General features: G+C 43.8%; 1 protein-coding gene across 1 annotated transcript in view; it reads right to left on the bottom strand.

The window, feature by feature from the left end:
- SEC24A (SEC24 homolog A, COPII coat complex component) overlaps positions 1-17,891 on the bottom strand; it is a 107,571-nt gene that overhangs the window by 67,898 nt on the left and 21,782 nt on the right. The window contains exons 3-4 of the mRNA XM_044280918.1: positions 10,637-10,771; positions 83-160 (exon numbers count right to left, since the gene is read on the bottom strand). Of these exons, the coding sequence (XP_044136853.1) occupies positions 83-160; positions 10,637-10,771 (213 nt within the window). The remainder of the gene's footprint in view (positions 1-82; positions 161-10,636; positions 10,772-17,891) is intronic.

Raw genomic sequence — 17,891 nt, forward strand, 5'->3', positions numbered from 1 at the left:
CTATCCAAACATGCGGTAAAGGGACAAGGGCTTAGTTTAGACCTCAGAGCGTTGTGATAATAGAGAAATGGCAGGCACATACCCATGAACCCACCGCCTTCTATTGTGTCGTAGCTGTTCTGAACAGAAGTGCTGTCACTGGTGGGGAGCGGAGAGACACCTGAAACACACAAAAAGAAGCAATTTATTTATTTACAGCAAGCATTGTGTTTGTGTTTGGCATGGGGAACTGAAGAAGCTGGATCCGGTATCAAAACCCCTGTAAGTCAATGGGTGCCGAAACCAGTTTCCTCATTTCCCATATAATACAACCAAACCCGTTCTGATCAGATGCCAGTTGTATCATTAGAACAGTTTTGAGATCTCCTACCGGAACGCAAAATCTTACAACAAAAAAAGTATGTGAAAGTAGCCTAAAAGAAGTGGTTCCCCATACCAGAACTGATTTGCACCTCATTAGAGCTTTGCTTTTTATCATAACCTTATCATGGGTCTGTGCTGGTGTGGGGGTCCGTTTTTGTTATTTCTGCCCCCCTTGTATGAACGGTGTGTGATTTAAAAAAAATAAAAATCTTTTTTACAGTGTCAAGATGCATGATAGATGCCAGCTTTACGGTTTAGCACTGCCCCTCGTACACACTAGTCAGTTATGACCGGCGCATGATTACTGCACAGTGTAAATGGATCAGCAGTCTAAATCATTTGACCCACGGCTTTCAACTTCGTGCGAAGCATCTGAAGCGAGAAGTCTTCGTGTACATTAGTTTAACATATCAGCAAAAGAAACATTATGAAAAAAGTAATAAGCAATGCCCAAATGATAAGTAAACGGCACAAATGGCGCCGGCTGGCACAGGCAGGGTCTTCAGGTGCTCGACTGGAACACATAATTACAAGCACCCAGAGCGCGCCACTCTAATTATAGCCCCGCATAGAGTTTCACCAGTATATTTCTGTTCTCCGGGGAGGCGTCCTTCCCAGGGGATCGACGGGAGTAAATATCAGCACAGCAAAAATACAGCTTGGCGAAACCTACTGCAACTCAAGCTGGTAAGAAAATACCTATTACAACATGACATGGAGAACTGACTGTACCAACACACAAGGGGAGAAGCTCTGCAATACATTTCACTTAGAGAATTGACAGTAGCTATAACTGCTCACAAAAACAGGGTCTTCTCATACAATCAATTACTACAAAAATACTGAGAAAACTACCACAAGCAAGTTTCCAACCAATGATTCAAAGAAAAGGGGGATAAGTTACTGATGGGTGGAGGTCGGGCCGCTGGGACCCATACCAATCTAGAGAACGGGGGAGAGGCTGGCCGAGCATATACACTGCTGCTCCAGTCAGTCATTCTCTATAGGTCTGCTGGAGACAGCCGAGTACAGCGGACCCCCACCAATCCATGGATAGGGGATAACTTGAAAACGCTGCACAACCCCTTTATTAAATAAATAAATAAATATATAAAACATACATCTATAATCAAGAATGAGCAAACTCCAGCTGAGCAGACTGCAAGTCGCAGTTGAGGTGCACTTAAAGGGGTTGTCCACTTTTTACTGTGGATGACCTCTCCTCAGGATAAGTCTTCAATATTAGATTGGTGGGGTTGCTGGGCCAATCAGTTGTTTGAAGAGAAGGCAGTGCTCATATGAGCTCTGCTCACCTGCCGCAGCAATTGCAGTGGTGAGCAGTGCAATTACAAGTGAATGGGGACACCATACTTATAATTACACCTGCAATTGCTGATCCCCCCCCTTAAGGCTAGGTCTACACAACGACATTTGTCGCGCGACAGATAGGGCACAACTACACTGCAACATTTGTTGCGCAACAATGTTTATAATGGCATTCTATGGTGTCGCACTGCAACGCAACAGCCACAGAAAAATCCATCTTGAATGGATTTTCTGCAGCTGTTGCGTCGCAGTATGTCGCATGTTGCAGTGCAACACCATAGACTGCCATTATAAAAATTGTCGTGGTGCAACAATGTCGTCGTGTAGACCTAGCCTAAAATCACATGGGGGAGGTGGGTTCTAGTTTGGTGATAAACAGTGATGTGACACGTGACATTGCATCTCATGACTGCTGCTGCTGTTTGACATGCAAAGATCCCAGATAATATAACACTTGGAACTTAAGTGACAGGGTGCAAGTCACACAAGACTTTGCCATCATGAACCCCACTGCAAGTCTTGTGGGACTGCGATTTAGTTGTGCTTATCAAGCCAAATAACAGTTCTCAAATAGCTGTGCAATAGCAAATTGCACAAATGTCCTGTGGAACATGCAGCAGTGTGGCTCCTGCCTTATCGTGTATCCCGTGGTTGCATTTTTACAAGTGAAACATAAAATTAATGTGTAAAATAACTCAATCTCAGAAGGGTCCTAGAAGTGGATGTTTCTACACCACAGGTATTTTTAGGGTGTTTTTTCAAAACAAACGTGTGGATAGTGTTTGTGAGGCATTTTCCCCTATAGCAAGGCAAAAAAAAATCCAGATAAAAAATAAATAAATAAAAAGCCACAGCTTCAACATGCTGCCTTTTTAGAAAAACACCAGACACATCAAACTGAAAAAAAAAAAAAAAATATACAAAAAATACTAAAATAAAATGTGAAAAACATTTCTACTGCTCTAGGGCAGACTCATTGATGACTAGTCACTGTGCAGACCCAGCTTCCAACTTTTCCTACACCTAGCTAAGATTTGGCCAGGCCAGACAGATTTACCCTCTCTATACTGAGCCATCCGTATACACACAGAATATAAAATCAATATAAATAGATATACTTAGGGTACTTTCAGACGTTTTTCTTTTCTGGTATTGAGTACTGTCCTAGGGGCTTAATACCAGAAGAAAACTAATCCTAATGCATTCTGAATGGAAAGCAATTCGTTTAGTAGGAATCAGGATGTCTTCAGTTCAGTCACTGTACAGTGTTTGGATGGAGTAAATACTGCAGCATGCTACGGTATTGTCTCAGTCCAAAATTCTGGAACACTCGCCAGAATGCCGGATCCGGCATTATTTTACATTGAAATGCATTAATGACGGATGCGGCCCTAAGTGTTCCTGAAAAACTGATCCAGTTTTGCGGTCTGCGCATACCTTCAAAAACTGTGAAAAAGATAAATACCGGATCCGTTTTTCCAAATGACAACCGGAGAGACAGATCCGATATTGCAATACATTTGTGAGACGGATCCACATCCGGATCCGTTTACATACAGACTGCCAGATCCAGCAGGCAGTTCAGGCGATGGAACTGCCTGCTGGAATCCAGCAACGCTAGTGTGAAAGTACCCTTAGCACACCTCCAGAGAGGTGGTTATCCACTGTGGTCTGAAGCAATCAGTGTGAAGCCATTACGTTAGATCATTTCTGTAGTCTGCAGGAGCCGGATGTTACATTATCAATTCCCAGTTACAAACTTAACTCGAGCCGTCCATAATGGCATTCTGCATAAACTGTTTTAGGAACATTTCAAGCACTACAGCTGTAAATAAATAGCGGCAAAACTAGAACAAAGACCACAAAGCAATAAATGCCATTTCTGACGGTGTCAAATTCACCAGTTTACTAGCTTTTCATGCATATAATGCAAGTACATGAGAATTTGTACATTAGAGAGTTTAATATTGATGACTGCCTGAGGACAGCTCATGAATACCTGACCGGTGGAAGACTGGTAGTGGTGGTGCTGATGAACGGGGCTGAGCTGTGCCTAGGCCATGTAACTGATCAAAATGACATCACCGACCCATGGATTGTCGCAGCCTCTTCATCATAGACATAGCTAGGACAAGCCCCCCCCCCCCCCCCCAAAAAAAAACCTTGGCAAAATAATTCTTGCATCGCCAATTTGTATTTCCGTCCACACAACTGTACGAGGGCTTGTTTTGGGAGGAATTGAATTTTTTATTGATACCACTTTTGGGGTGAATACAAATTTTTGATCAGTTATTCGATAAATTTTTTTTAGGTGAGAAAAAAAAGCATGTTTTTATTTTTTTCTGTTACAGTGTACAGTAGAAATATTTTTATATTTTAATCGTTGAGACATTTTCAGATGCACCAATACCCGTTATGTGTATTTTTTGATGGTTTATATAATTTTATATGTAAAATTGGGAAGGGTGGTGTTTTAATCCCTTCAGGACCCTCTCATATTTCACTTTAAGGACCAGGCCATTTTTGGCAAATCTGACCGCTGTCACTTTATGTGGTAAAACCTTTTTACTTATCCAGGCCATTCTAAGGCCCCTTTCACACGGGCGAGTATTCCGCGCGGGTGCAATGCGTGATGTGAACGCATGTGAATCTGGACCCATTCATTTCTATGGGGCTGTGTACATGAGCGGTGATTTTGACGCATCACTTGTGCGTTGTGTGAAAATCGCAGCATGTTCTATATTGTGCGTTTTCCACGCAACGCAGGCCCCATAGAAGTCAATGGGGCTGTGTGAAAATCGCAAGCATCCGCAAGCAAGTGCGGATGCGGTGTGATTTTCGCGCACGGTTGCTAGGAGACGATCGGGATGGAGACCCGATCATTTTATTATTTTCCCTTATAACATGGTTAAAAGGGAAAATAATAGCATTCTGAATACAGGGGTTAAAAAAAATATTTAACTCTCCTTAATCCACTTGCTCACGCAGCCGGCATCTCTTCTGTCTCTTTCTTTGGTGATTGAAGTCAAAGGACCTGTGGTGACGTCACTCCGGTCATCACATGGTCCGTCACATGATCCATCACCATGGTAAAAGATCATGTGACAGACCATGTGATGACCGGAGTGCCGTCGCCACAGGTCCTTTGACTGCAATCAGCAAAGAAAGAGACAGAAGAGATGCCGGCTGCGCGAGAAAGTGGATTAAGGAGAGTTTAAAAAAAAAAAAAAAAAAAAAAAAAAAAAAGGAACCCCTCCAGCGCTATTGTACTAAGCATTCTGAACTGAGAATGCTATTATTTTCCCTTATAACCATGTTATAAGGGAAAATAATACAATCTACAGAACACCGATCCCAAACCTGAACTTCTGTGAAGAAGTTCGGGTTTGGGTACCAAACATGCTGATTTTTCCTCATGTGCGTGCAAAACGCATTACAATGTTTTGCACTTGCGCGGATAAATCGTGCATGTTCCCGCAACGCACCCGCACCTTTTCCCGCAACGCCCGTGTGAAAGAGGCCTAAAGGTTGTATTCTCGTCACATATTGTACTTCACGAGACTGGCAAAATGGATTTTTAAAAAATTCTTTTTTATGTATAGAAAAAAATAAATACCAAATTAACCAAAAACTAGCAAATTTCAATTTCTCCACTTTGGCTCTCAGAATATGGAGACACTAAAACATGATTTTGTTTTTTGTGTCATAGTTTTTTCAGTTTTTGGGCGATTGTCTTAGGTAGGGTATAATTTTTCGGGATGAGATGACTGTTTGGCACTATTTTGAGGTGCATATGCCTTTTTGATCGGTTGCTATATTTTTTTTTTTTTTTTTTTTTTTACACAGTTTTTATTTTTTCTTAGGACATGTGGTAGTTTTATAGAGCAGGTTGTTACAGACGCTGCAATACCTAATATGTATACTTTATTTACTTAAGTTTAACACAATAACAGCATTTTTTAAACCAAATAATTATGTTTTAGTGTCTCCATATTCTAAAAGCCATAGTTTATTTTTTGGGCGATTGTCTGAGGTAGGAGCTCCTTTTTCGTGGGATGAGGTGACTGTTAGATTGGTAATATTTTGGGGGGTATAAAAAATAAAGTGACAAAAAAATGTTTTTTTCAACAGTTTTATTTAATTTTTTTACATTGTTCATCTGAGGGGTTAGGTCATGTGATATTTTTATAGAGACTGTCGATACAGACGCGGCGATACCCAATAGGTCTACTTTTCCCTATTTTTTACTTTATTTTTTTTGTAAAACTTAATGTTTAAACTTTTTTCCCCCCCCTTTTTTTTCCTACTCGGGGACTTCAACTTTTTGGGCTCTGATCCCCTTTACAATGCCTCTGTATTGTAAAACATTGGTTGTAAGTATTACCAGTGTAATATACTTACAGCCTGCTTGCCTGTGATATCCAGGGGGCTGGATCTCACAGGCTCTCCCGGAGGCAGCCATGATGCCCAAGTAAGGCATCGGGCTGCCTTTCATGCAATCGGGTTCCTGTCACAGCAGTGAGGGGACCCGATGGCAGCTCCAATCCCCGCATGAATAGTGTATGTGCTTCGGTCAGCGCAGACCGCGGCACATCAAGTGTTAATGCGCTGGCATCTGTGTTTTCACCAATGCCGGCGCATGCAGCAGGGGTCCGGCTATCAGTGACTGCCGGACCCCTGCTGCGGATCGAATGAGATGGGCGCAGCTCCTGCACCCGCCCGATTACCGCGCCATACATGTACGGCGCAAGTCCACTACGGGTTAACCTTTTATTATTTTTTTACCAATAACTCTGAGGGCTGCGGGAGCTCCAATCGGAAGGCAGAGGGAGCTGCACAGATGCAGCGATCGCTGTTGAAGGCACCATATGACCAATTTCGGCATCATCGTCTATCCTGGTCGTTGCGGCCGGGTTCCTGCTGACATCGCAGCATACAATCCCTCAGCCACTGTGATGTACATCACGGTGGCTGAAGGGGCTCATGACTTAAAAGGGGTTGGCCCATCTGGCAAATAGCTAGGATATGCAATCAACATTAGATAAGAGCGGGTCACAGACATGGGACCTGCGACTAGCTAAAAAAAAAAAAAAAAAAAAAAGGGACCCCAAAATGAACACCCACACGTTCACTGCTATAAGACTTCTGAAAACAGTTGACTGTGGCCCTAGTAACATGCAGTTGGCAATTTATTTTTAAATTTCTAGGAGCAATAAAAGAGAAAAATAACAGTTATAAGAAGAGATGCTCCAGAATTGCTATTTTCTGGGAAATATGAGTTTTTACTATGTCATGAGAGGCGACAGATCTTTACAAACCTCCACAAATACTTGCCTATGACTTGAGGCCTCCAGAAGGATTGCATAAGATCTACCTTCTTTATTATATGCATTTATGCATTTCCCATGTGGGGTAAATGCATTATTCAATTACAGGTAAATCTTGCATGGACCTAGAGATTCAGCAAATACTGTCCTTTAAATCCCAAAGGCAGCCAAAGAGAAGGGCTATACACCAGGGATGGCCAACCTGTTCTCCAGCTGTTGTAAAACTACAACTCCCACCATGCCCTGCAGTAGGCTGATAGCTGTAGGCATGCTGGGAGTTACAGTTTTGCAACAGCTAGAGGGCCGCAGGTTGGCCATCCCCGCTTTACACCAAAAAAGCAACAAGAAAGGAGTAGCCCAGACTGATTATCCTCTAAACATAAGAAACGTTCTGCTAGCAAAAGTGAAGAACATAAAACAAACTCTACAAAGTGCTCCCAAAAGGAGGGCTGTAAAAGGATATTCCTTAGGCTACTTTCACACCTGCGTTAGGTGCAGATCAATCTGGTATCTGCACCGACGGATCCGCACCTATAATGCAAACAATGGTATCCATTCAGTACAGATCCGTCTGCATAACTTAGTCAAAAAAAGTCTAAGTGTCAAAGTGTCAGTCAAACGGATCCGTCCTGACTTTACATTGAAAGTCAATGGGGGACTTACAATGTAAGTCAGGACAGATCCGTTTGGCTCCGCACCGCCTGGCGGACACCAAAACGCTGCGAGCAGCATTTTGGTGTGCGCCTACAGAGCGGAATGGAGCCAAACTGATGCATTCTGAATAGTTCCGCATCCATTCAGAATGCATTGGGGCTAAACTGATCCGTTTGGGGCCGCTTGCGAGAGCCCTGAAACGGATCTCACAGGCGGACCCAGAAACGGCAGTGTGAAAGTAGCCTAAGCATTTTGGGTGCCTTTTTTTTTTTTTTTTACACACACACACCCTATAGGAAAACATGAGAGAGAGAGAGAGGGGGGGGGGGGGGGGGGGAACAATTTGCCACTCACACAGTAATTGTAAAGAAAGAAATCCATATTTCCTTACTTACAGCTAACACTGGGCAGCTTATTTGAGGGGGGTGAGAAAAATATAGAGAGAAAAAAAAAAAAAGTCTTTTTTTTCTTCAATGAAAGTCAATTGCAAAATGATCCATGCATAAGATTAGACATTTGCATGTTTCCACAGGATTGTTTGACAAAGAAAAGCATCAAGGTAACAGGATTTTTCATAAGAGAATGGGCTGAAAGCGGTTACACGTCAACACAGACACAATGGGGGCAAGTTATCAAAACTGGTGGAAAGGAAAAATAGCTCAGTTGCCCATAGCAACCAAATTCCATCTTTAATTTCCCAAAGGATTGATTGCTACGGACAACTAAGCCAGTTTTCCTCTACACCAGTTTTGATAAATCTCCCGCAATGGACTTTTCCGTGCCAAGTATAAAAACATTTGTCCGTACCAGTATGAATGACCCTAGACTGCAGGTAACTGGAGACTCAATTGTATACATGAAAACCAGATGACAGGATGAGGTGACATCTTACCCAATACTGGAGGACAGCGTACAGCAGGTAGTCAGGACTATGTCTAGTTTACAGCAGACAGACACACGGCTTTACACATAAGAGGGAGCGCTGGAAACTGGAGATGTAAATGCTGTATTGTGCTAGTCTTCAGGGAACACTCAGAGGAGAACTTCTAAGGAAGGGACCTAGGGACTTGACATGTCAGGCAGCGTATGGCTGGCTTGTAGCAAATCAGCAGTCAGAAGGCTTATTCACCATGCTTCAGGTCCATATACTCTAGAATGTACACAGTGCGGGGATTCGCTCTGGTGGGTAGGATTAGCGGATGCAGCACAGAGGCAAAGTACAAGTTCTTGGTTCAAAACATCAGTGTTTATTCACACGTTAAAAGCAAAACAAAAATGCAAGTTGCTTGCTGATCGTTCACACACATGAAAAGTTCATATACAAAACAGTCACCTTTTCTCCTGGGTGTTACTTCACACCCTGTTGGAAGTTCATTCAGCTCCATTTATACCAGTTCTCTGACATTGTGACGGTCTGCCATAAATGTGATTTGTGGCAGACAGTCACACTGGTATATGATTAATTAGCTGTATAATAATTGACACCAACATTGCCATCAATAAATGTACCTTTACACGAGACTATTATCGTGTAAATTATTAAATCGAGAGAAACTGCACGATTATCGAGCAGTGTAAAAGCAATGAACGACAGAGCGACAACCGACAATCGGTAGATTTCTCGTTGGTTCAATTGTTTACACATATGAAATAGTTAACGCCAAACAGGAATCGTTCACTGCATGCACAATTAGACTATTAATTTGTGCACAACACAATGCAACAGTGTGTTTTACAAACGCTGGAATATGTGTCTAAAGGGTCATTGTTAAAATGTTCACTACACCAAGAAACGACTCGTTCGTCGCTCAATCGTACAGATCATCTACTTGTTTAATGGTACCTTAATATAGAAGATCTTGATAGATTTATATCAATTCTAATAACACAAGATATAATCTCAGGAGGAGGAGGAAAATAAGAAAAAAAGAAATAATGTCAGGACATCTGATCCGCAAAACACAAACACCGGCAATGTGCATTCCGCAAATTGCGGACCGCACATCGCCGGCACTATAATAGAAAATGCATATACTTCTCCATAATTGCGGACAAGAATAGGACATGTTCTATTTTTTTGCGGAAGTGCGGATGCAGACAGCACATTCCGGCCCCATTGAAAATGAATGAGTCTACACCCGTTGCGCAAAATTGCGTAACAGATGCAGACCCGTTTTGTGGATGTGTGAATAGACCCTTAGAAAGAAGTAGTGAGGGAGGGGTTGAAACGCCACTTGCGCTTAGATTTAGGCGCAATCGAGTATAAAATGATGCAAACACGAGCTTTGATTTGATTTTATCAAGCCGTACACTCCAGAATTAAGGCTTAAAAAAAACACATTCTTGGTGTTGCATTTTACACAATTCACCACCAGTTTTGAAACGTGGGTATGAAGTGGGTGTGGTTAGCTACGCGAGAAGTACGATAACTGTCACAAAGCAGACCAACAGAAAAGCTGCTTCAAAGATAACCTTCCATAACCTGGATGAAACATCCGAAGTTGATTTGCATAAAACTTTGTTTCAATACTGTACAGAAATAGAATGTATTGGCTCAGATGAGCCGAAGTTATTACTTCGCAAAGTCTCGCAAGACTTCACATAATAACTTCAGAAATTGATTTATACTGTATAAAATAAACACTTCCCGAACTTGGGATCGGTTCCAAGTGGTACCTTGGAACCGAACCCAAGTTCGGGAAATGTTATTTTTTACAGTATAAATCAATTTCTGAAGTTATTATGTGAAGTCTCGCGAGACTTCGCGAAGTAATAACTTTGGCTCATCTGAGCCAATACATTCTAATTCGGTACAGAGCACTCGCTCTGTATAGTATTAGCGAATCGACTTAGGATGTTTCATCCGAAGTCTATTTGCTCATCCATAGTCATGACCCCCAATATGTTCTCATTAAAGCACTTTCCGGTGCTTACAGCTTACGTTAAGATTTGCTTAATTTCCTTACCAAGTTGCTGAGGAGGAGCACTGACTGGTTGACCAGATGGGGGTGCTGTGGGTCTGAGCAATGAAGATGTTGACGTGGGTGGAGGCAAAGGTTGACGTGCTGGTTGAGACTGGCTCATCGGTGGCAATGGAGGACCTGCAAATATCAGGGCATAAAAACCAGAGCTTAGGTAATTGTAGCATTTACAAGGCAAACTAGGACGCTCGCTAATGCAAATCACTTCTTTTCCTCACGAAACAACTAGAAAATAGCAAACTATGAAATACAGATTAGTATGAAGAAAAATAGACAAGGACAGGGACATAAAAAAGGTAAAGTGAGAAAGAAAGCATCAAAATGTTTATTATACACCCCCCCCATACACAGTATATTTTATACACCCCCCAATACACAGTATATTATACACCCCCCCCATACACCGTATATTATACACCCCCCCCCATACACCGTATATTATACACCCCCGCACAGTATATTATACACACACACACACCACCATACACAGTATATTATACATACACAAACCCATACACACAGTATATTATACATACACAAACCCATACACACAGTATATTATACATACACAAACCCATACACACAGTAGTGACCTTCTTTACTGATGCGTTTTCAGTTTTTATGTAGTCAATTTGCATTAACTCAAAATTGTTAAGAAGATTGATTAGTTAAATTACAATTACTTGCAAGGTCATTCTTGCTATTAAAAATAAGTCACAAAACCCCAATTTCAAATGCATTTGAGCCCTGCTAACATAATTTCAATATCTTCTCATTAACTCAGGTAAAGTGTTATTCCTATCTCGGACATTTGGGAGCATATCGCTAGGTGTGGATCCCACCAATACTTAGAACAGAGCCTGTAAAATGCTGGAAGGTACACTGCACAAGCGCAGCAGCTTTCCAGTCATTCCTGTGAGAGCTACGAACATAGCTGAGAGGCACGGAAGTCCCATTGAAATAATTAGGAAGTGCACTGAGCAAGTGCAGCCACTGCTCTATTCACTTTTATGAGGGCTGACAGAACTAGGCGTGCCAGTGCATAGCTATTTTCTAAACTCCCATAGGAATGAGTGGGGGGCAGCCACACATGCGCAGTGTGACCTACTGCACTTTGCAGGCTCTGTTCTAAGAATAGGTGTGGGTCCCAGAGTTTAGACACTCACCTATCAGACATTGGGGGCATATCGTTAAGATGGGAATACCCCTTTAATAAGGACAAGGTAGCTGATATCAGTCTGTCATGGAGATTGAATTAGAAGAGCAAACTGGTTGTTTTAAAAAGTGCTTGAAATAATTTTTCTTCTTCTGTTAACCACAGTTACCTCCAAGGAAACATTCACAGTCATCATTGGTTTGCATCAAAGTTACTAAATATGCAAAGGCATTACTGCTTGTAAGATTGCACCTAAATAAACCATTTTAAAGGGGCAAGGGTTCTTATTTACAACACACTGCTGGGCAGAGGCTTCTGCCAGCAGTGTGTTCGGTGATGTCACTGGCTCTAATGGGCAGGTTTTACAGGCTAGGGCAGCGCTAAAGCCTGCCCATCAGTGCCGGTGGCATCACCGGGATTACTGCCGGGCAGAAGCCTCCGCCTGGAAGCCCCATGGAGAGCCCGGTCCGTCACCGGAACGCCAGAAAATGCCTTTGCCCTGCGCGATTTACGGCAGGGCAAAGGAGAGCATCGGAGCATGAACTGTTCCAATGCTCAAGTCAGGGGGGCTGCCTGGTTGAAAATGGGCATATGTCCGGGTTCAGCTCTGAACCCGAACAACCCCTTTAAGGAGAGAGGTTCAATTGCTGTGAAGGTTTCAGGGCACCCAAAAAAGTCCAGCAAGTTCTAGGACAGTTTTCTAGAGGATTCAGCTACAGGAACGGGTCACCACCAGTGCAGAGCTTGCTCAGAAATGGCAGCAGGCAGGTGTGAGTGGCGAAGGCTTTTGGAGGATGACCTGGTGTCAAGAAGGGCAGCAAGGAAGACACTTCTTTCTAAGAAAAACATCAATAACAGACTGACATTCTGCAGGAAGTACAGGGATTGGATTGCAGTGGACTGGGTTACAGTCATTTCTTCTGACGAAGCCCCCTTCAGACTGTTTAGTACTTTTATAAAAGTGATACCCCAGGGGAATATTAAAAAAGGTTAGCGCTACTGTGTCATGCCAACAGTAACGCATGCCAAGATCATTCATACTGCAAAAGCATCAAACGATCCAAAAGCAATATGGTGGATGAACAAGCTTTTTAGACCATGATGGAGCACCATGTCACAAGGCGAAAGTGGTAACTAAGTGCCTTTGTGACCGAAACATTGACATTTTGGGTCCATGTCAGGAGAAGCTGTGGCCAATCCTCAAAGTGGGTGGACAAGTAAAAACACAGAAATTGAGATAAACTCCAAGCACGGATTACAGAAGAATGGGTTGCCATCAGTGAGGATTTAACCCGGAAGCTGATATCCAGCATGCCAGGGTGAATTGCAGAAGTCTTGATAAAGAAGAGTCAACACTGAATATTGAGTGAATTGAGACAATGTGGCCTTTGAAAACGTTGCTCAGATACTTGCTTCCAGAACATCAACTTGAAGACCCGACTGCTTATTTGCTGAATAAATTATATTGCATCAATCGACAAGGACAATCGCCAAGTCCTAAAGTAACGGAGGCAGATACCAACAGCATGCCTATTACTGTAAAAGATGCCGACTACACCGCCAGCAAAACATAACGTGGTAGATGCAGATACTGCCCAAACTGTTATTTGTCCCATTTCCCTACAACTATGGAGCAGGGGCTCCAGGAACTGCTGCCAGATATCTCTGCTACTGCCAAGCTGCATGGGAACCAGATAAAATACATTCGATTAATCTTGCCTATTCTATGACCGTTCCTACAGAGACCTCCACAGGCCTGTGTATCCCATAGGCATCACTGATGGAGAAAAAATAAATACATTCCTTCTAGCCCTTCAACAGGCGACACTGGACTACAGACAAGCTACAGCCCAACAAACAGATACAGTGCTTTTCCGCAGGCTGCAAACTGGTTTTCAGTTAAAAAGGTTAAGTGGTTTCTAGAGAGATCAAGGGACAAGAAAGGGCAAAAAAAAAAAAATATATAATAATAAATTAAATTAAAAAGAAATGATAAAATATAAAAGCATTACAGAGCTCACCAAAGTGGGCATTCCAAGCCATTTCCTGTGTATCAAGATAGGACCACGGAGTGTAACGTAGCGGGAACTAGATCCATATTGGAAAGGCAGTGGAATCAGTGATGATGGCTTTTAAGTTTTAATCTTTTAGCGATCTCCCCAGAAATCCCTTTTAAAGGGATTCTGTCACCTCCCCTAACCCAAAATCCGATTTTAAAGCAGCCATGCAGCACAGCTTACCTTGATTAGGCTGTGCTCTTCTATCTTGTAATCCGTCCAGTAGTTTCTGTAAAAAACGACTTTTATGGTTATGCAAATTAGCCCTGAAGGTGCCCAGAGGGGCGTTTTGTTCCCCTTAGTGAGCCCAGTAACGCCCCTCTTACAGTGCCCAGCCTGCCTTCCTTGCGACTGTCTAACCGCCCCCAGCCTCCCACATCCTCTCCTCCCCCTCCCTCACAGCCGAGCGAACCCTCGCACAGGCGCAGTACCCACTGAGGGCTGCGCCAGTGCGATCTGCAGGAGACTGAGGGCAGGAGCTTCATCCTCGTCACTGGGCATGCGCCGAGCCCAGTGACGTCCGATGCTCGCTCTTCCCTCGGTGCATGCCCAGTGACGAGAATGAAGCTCCTGCCCTCAGTCTGCTGCAGATCGCACTGGCGCAGCCCTCGGTGGGTACTGTGCCTGTGCGAGAGTTCGTTCGGCCGTGAGGGAGGGGGAGGAGAGAAATGAAAGGCTGTGGGAGGCTGGGGGCGGTTAGACAGTGCAAGGAAGGCGGGCTGGGCACTGTAAGAGGGGCATTACTGGGCTCACTAAGGGGAACAAAACGCCCCTCTGGGCACCTTCAGGGCTAATTTGCATAACCATAAAAGTCGTTTTTTACAGAAACTACTGGACGGATTACAAGATAGAAAAGCACAGCCTAATCAAGGTAAGCTGTGCTGCATGGCTGCTTTAAAATCAGATTTTGGGTTAGGGGAGGTGACAGAATCCCTTTAAAAGGTAATATATTGGGAACTGAATATACTGCAGTCCTCTAATATGCAAGCTTAAAAGGCTTCTGTATGATTTTTATATCGATGGCCTATCCTAAGGCTAAGTCTTAAATATCAGATTAACGTGGGTCCGACTCCTGGTTCCCCTGCAGTAGCTCTGGTGCCGGAACCACAGAGTGGTTACTGCTGCGTTTCTCCCACTAAAGTGCATGGCGGCAGCACTGCTGTAAGCGGCTCCATTGACTACACAGTGGACAGGGCAGTGTGGGTGTGTGTTGGGGTACTGCAGAACAGCCGGTCAGCAGGGGAAGCGGGAGTCAGCCCCCACCAATCTGAAATTGATTACCTATACTAAGGATAGGACATTAACGTTAAAGTCCCTTTAAAGAGGATTTTGGGGTTTTATGAAAGTAAAGCTTAACTGCTGTATACGAATTCTACTACTTTAGGATATCCTTTGTTGTAGGCTTGTTTTCACTTACTTTCAGTGACAACCGGTACATACCGAGAAAGGAGGAAAAGCTCTGTGCGCAATAGTTCTGATAGTTCGCTACAATAAATCCGGCTGAACTCAAGGCTGATCAGACGGGGGGAGCTTTTTGGGGTCTCCACATAAGGCTTCAGAGATCAAGGCATGAAGAAATTGTGGTGGATTTTGCACTGAAATTATCGGACAATTTATAACACAAGTGAATGCGGTTTTCCAAGAAATCCCTGCAAATTCATAGCACGCTGAAGAGTTTGAAAATCGAATGTAGAAACGTGGCAGATCTTCACTTTCACGACTTGAAATACAGAGTAAAATCTGCTTCTGCGTTCATTGTTATACAAGGTCTTTCTGTGCGCAGTATTACAGCACCAGGAAAGTGGAAGAGATTTGCTAAATCTCATGTACACATAGCACATTGGTTTACATGTTCGGTTCACACGTCTGATTCGGACTGCGTCAAACAATCCCACTCTGGGTTTAGACCCATTAATTAGAGGTAAACTGTGAGCAGGCTTCTGCCGCAGCTCTCCAAGGTGTGCGTGTGGTAACCACAACAATTTCATTCTTGGCGCCGTCTGGAAAACTGCATGTGAAAAAATGCTCAGCCACATGAACTGCAGCGTGACCTACCATTGAAAACAATGGAAGGTGGTTCAGGGCAGATTTGGCACACTGAGACTGAATCTGTGTGAACATAAACAAAATACATAGCGTGTAATTCACCATTTGCAAAGCAAAGGGTGAGATCAGGGTCCCATATTAAAGGGGTTATCCAATTTCTCAAACAGCCCCCCCTCCCTCATGTGCCGAGCCCCTCATAGGTAATATACTTACCTTGCTCTGGCGCTGCTCCTGGTCCCCGCACCGCTGCTGCTGCTTTTCCCTGTATACTGGTAAAAACATCCGTGTCGGGGGGCAGCAGGCAATGGCAGATGGGGACAAGCCACCCTAGCGTCACCCGCAATGCTAGGGAGGCTTGTCCCCATCTGCCATTGGCTGCTCCCCCCGACACCGGATGTTTTCATCCATGTACAGGGAGAAGCAGCAGCGGTGTGGAGTAAGTATATTACCTGTGAGGGGCCCGGCACATGGGGGAGGGGGGCTGTGTGAGAAATTGGATAACCCCTTTAAAATCCAGAACAAACACATGGAGATTTTGGTGTGGAAATGTAGAGAAATCCGCATGAAAATCTGCACCGTGTGCACGTACCCTTAAAGTTTGACTGGCTGTAAAATGTGCAGCAGCCAACATGTCTGGCCTCAGCCTTAGGCCGAATGCACACAGCCGTGAGCGGTCCATGGAACGACGGCCTGGATTCCTGCTGAGAGCAGGAGCGCCGGCATCATTGGTTGCTATGACGCCGTGCGCTTCCTGCTGCCGCAATACAGTATTACACTGGTATGATCTATACCAGTGTATTACTGTATTGGGGCGGCAGCAGGAAGCGCACGGCGTCATAGCAACCAATGATGCCGGGCGCTCCTGCTCTCAGCAGGAATCCAGGCCGTTTGCATTCGGCCTTACAGAAAGCCACAAGCTGTATGACTTGAGTGTGTGCACAACACCCTGAGGCCTCTGTCACATGAACGATATGGATTGTACCAGGATGTGTTCATTGAAACCCGCGCCATTTTTCAAGCAAGTTCAGTGTTTGCTTTTTCTGCGTGGGTGCAATCAGTTTGGGTGAGCTTTTCACACGTGAAAAAAACTAAAATGCAATGCATTTTTCAGAGGAGCTCCATTCACTTCTATAGGACCAGGGCTGCACGAAAAACACAATATGGCCTCATGCACACAACCGTTTTGTGGTCCACAAATTGCGGATCCGCAAAACATGGATGGCGTCTGTGTGCATTCCGCAATTTGTGGAACGGCACAGACAGCCATTAATATAACTGCCTATTCTTGTCCGCAAAACTGACAAGAATAGCCAGATTATATTTTTTTTGTGGACCACAGAACTGAGGAAACCGTGTGAACGGGTCTGCATCAAAGCTGCAAATACTGCGGCTCGGAAGCGGACCAAAACAACGGTCGTGTGCATGAGGCCTGTAGGACATGCTGCAATTCTTAGGCCTCTTTCACACGGGCGTCATATTTTTGGCCCGGATAAGAGGCGTGTGCGTTGCGGGAAAATGCGCAATTTTTCTGCGCAAGTGCAAAACATTGTCATGCGTTTTGCACTCTGCGTGAGAAAAATCGCGCATGTTTGGTACCCAAACCTGAACTTCTTCACAGAAGTTCAGGCTTGGGATTGATGTTCTGAAGATTGTATTATTTTCCCTTATAACCATGTTATAAGGGAAAATAATACATTCTGAATACAGAATGCAAAGTAAACTAGTGCTGGAAGGGTTAAAATAAATAAATGGTTTAACTCACCTTAGTTCACTTGATCGCGGCCCGGCATCTGTCCTTTGTTGAATAGGACCTGTGGTGAGCAATAATTACAGGACCTTTGATGACGTCACTCCGGTCATCACATGGTATACGCCACATGATCTTTTACCATGGTGACGTACCATGTGATGACCGGAGTGACGTCATCAAAGGTCCTGTAATTATTGCTCACCACAGGTCCTATTCAACAAAGGACAGATG

The sequence above is a fragment of the Bufo gargarizans genome, chromosome 2 (genome assembly GCF_014858855.1).
Source record: "Bufo gargarizans isolate SCDJY-AF-19 chromosome 2, ASM1485885v1, whole genome shotgun sequence".
Classification (NCBI taxonomy): Eukaryota; Metazoa; Chordata; class Amphibia; order Anura; family Bufonidae; genus Bufo; species Bufo gargarizans.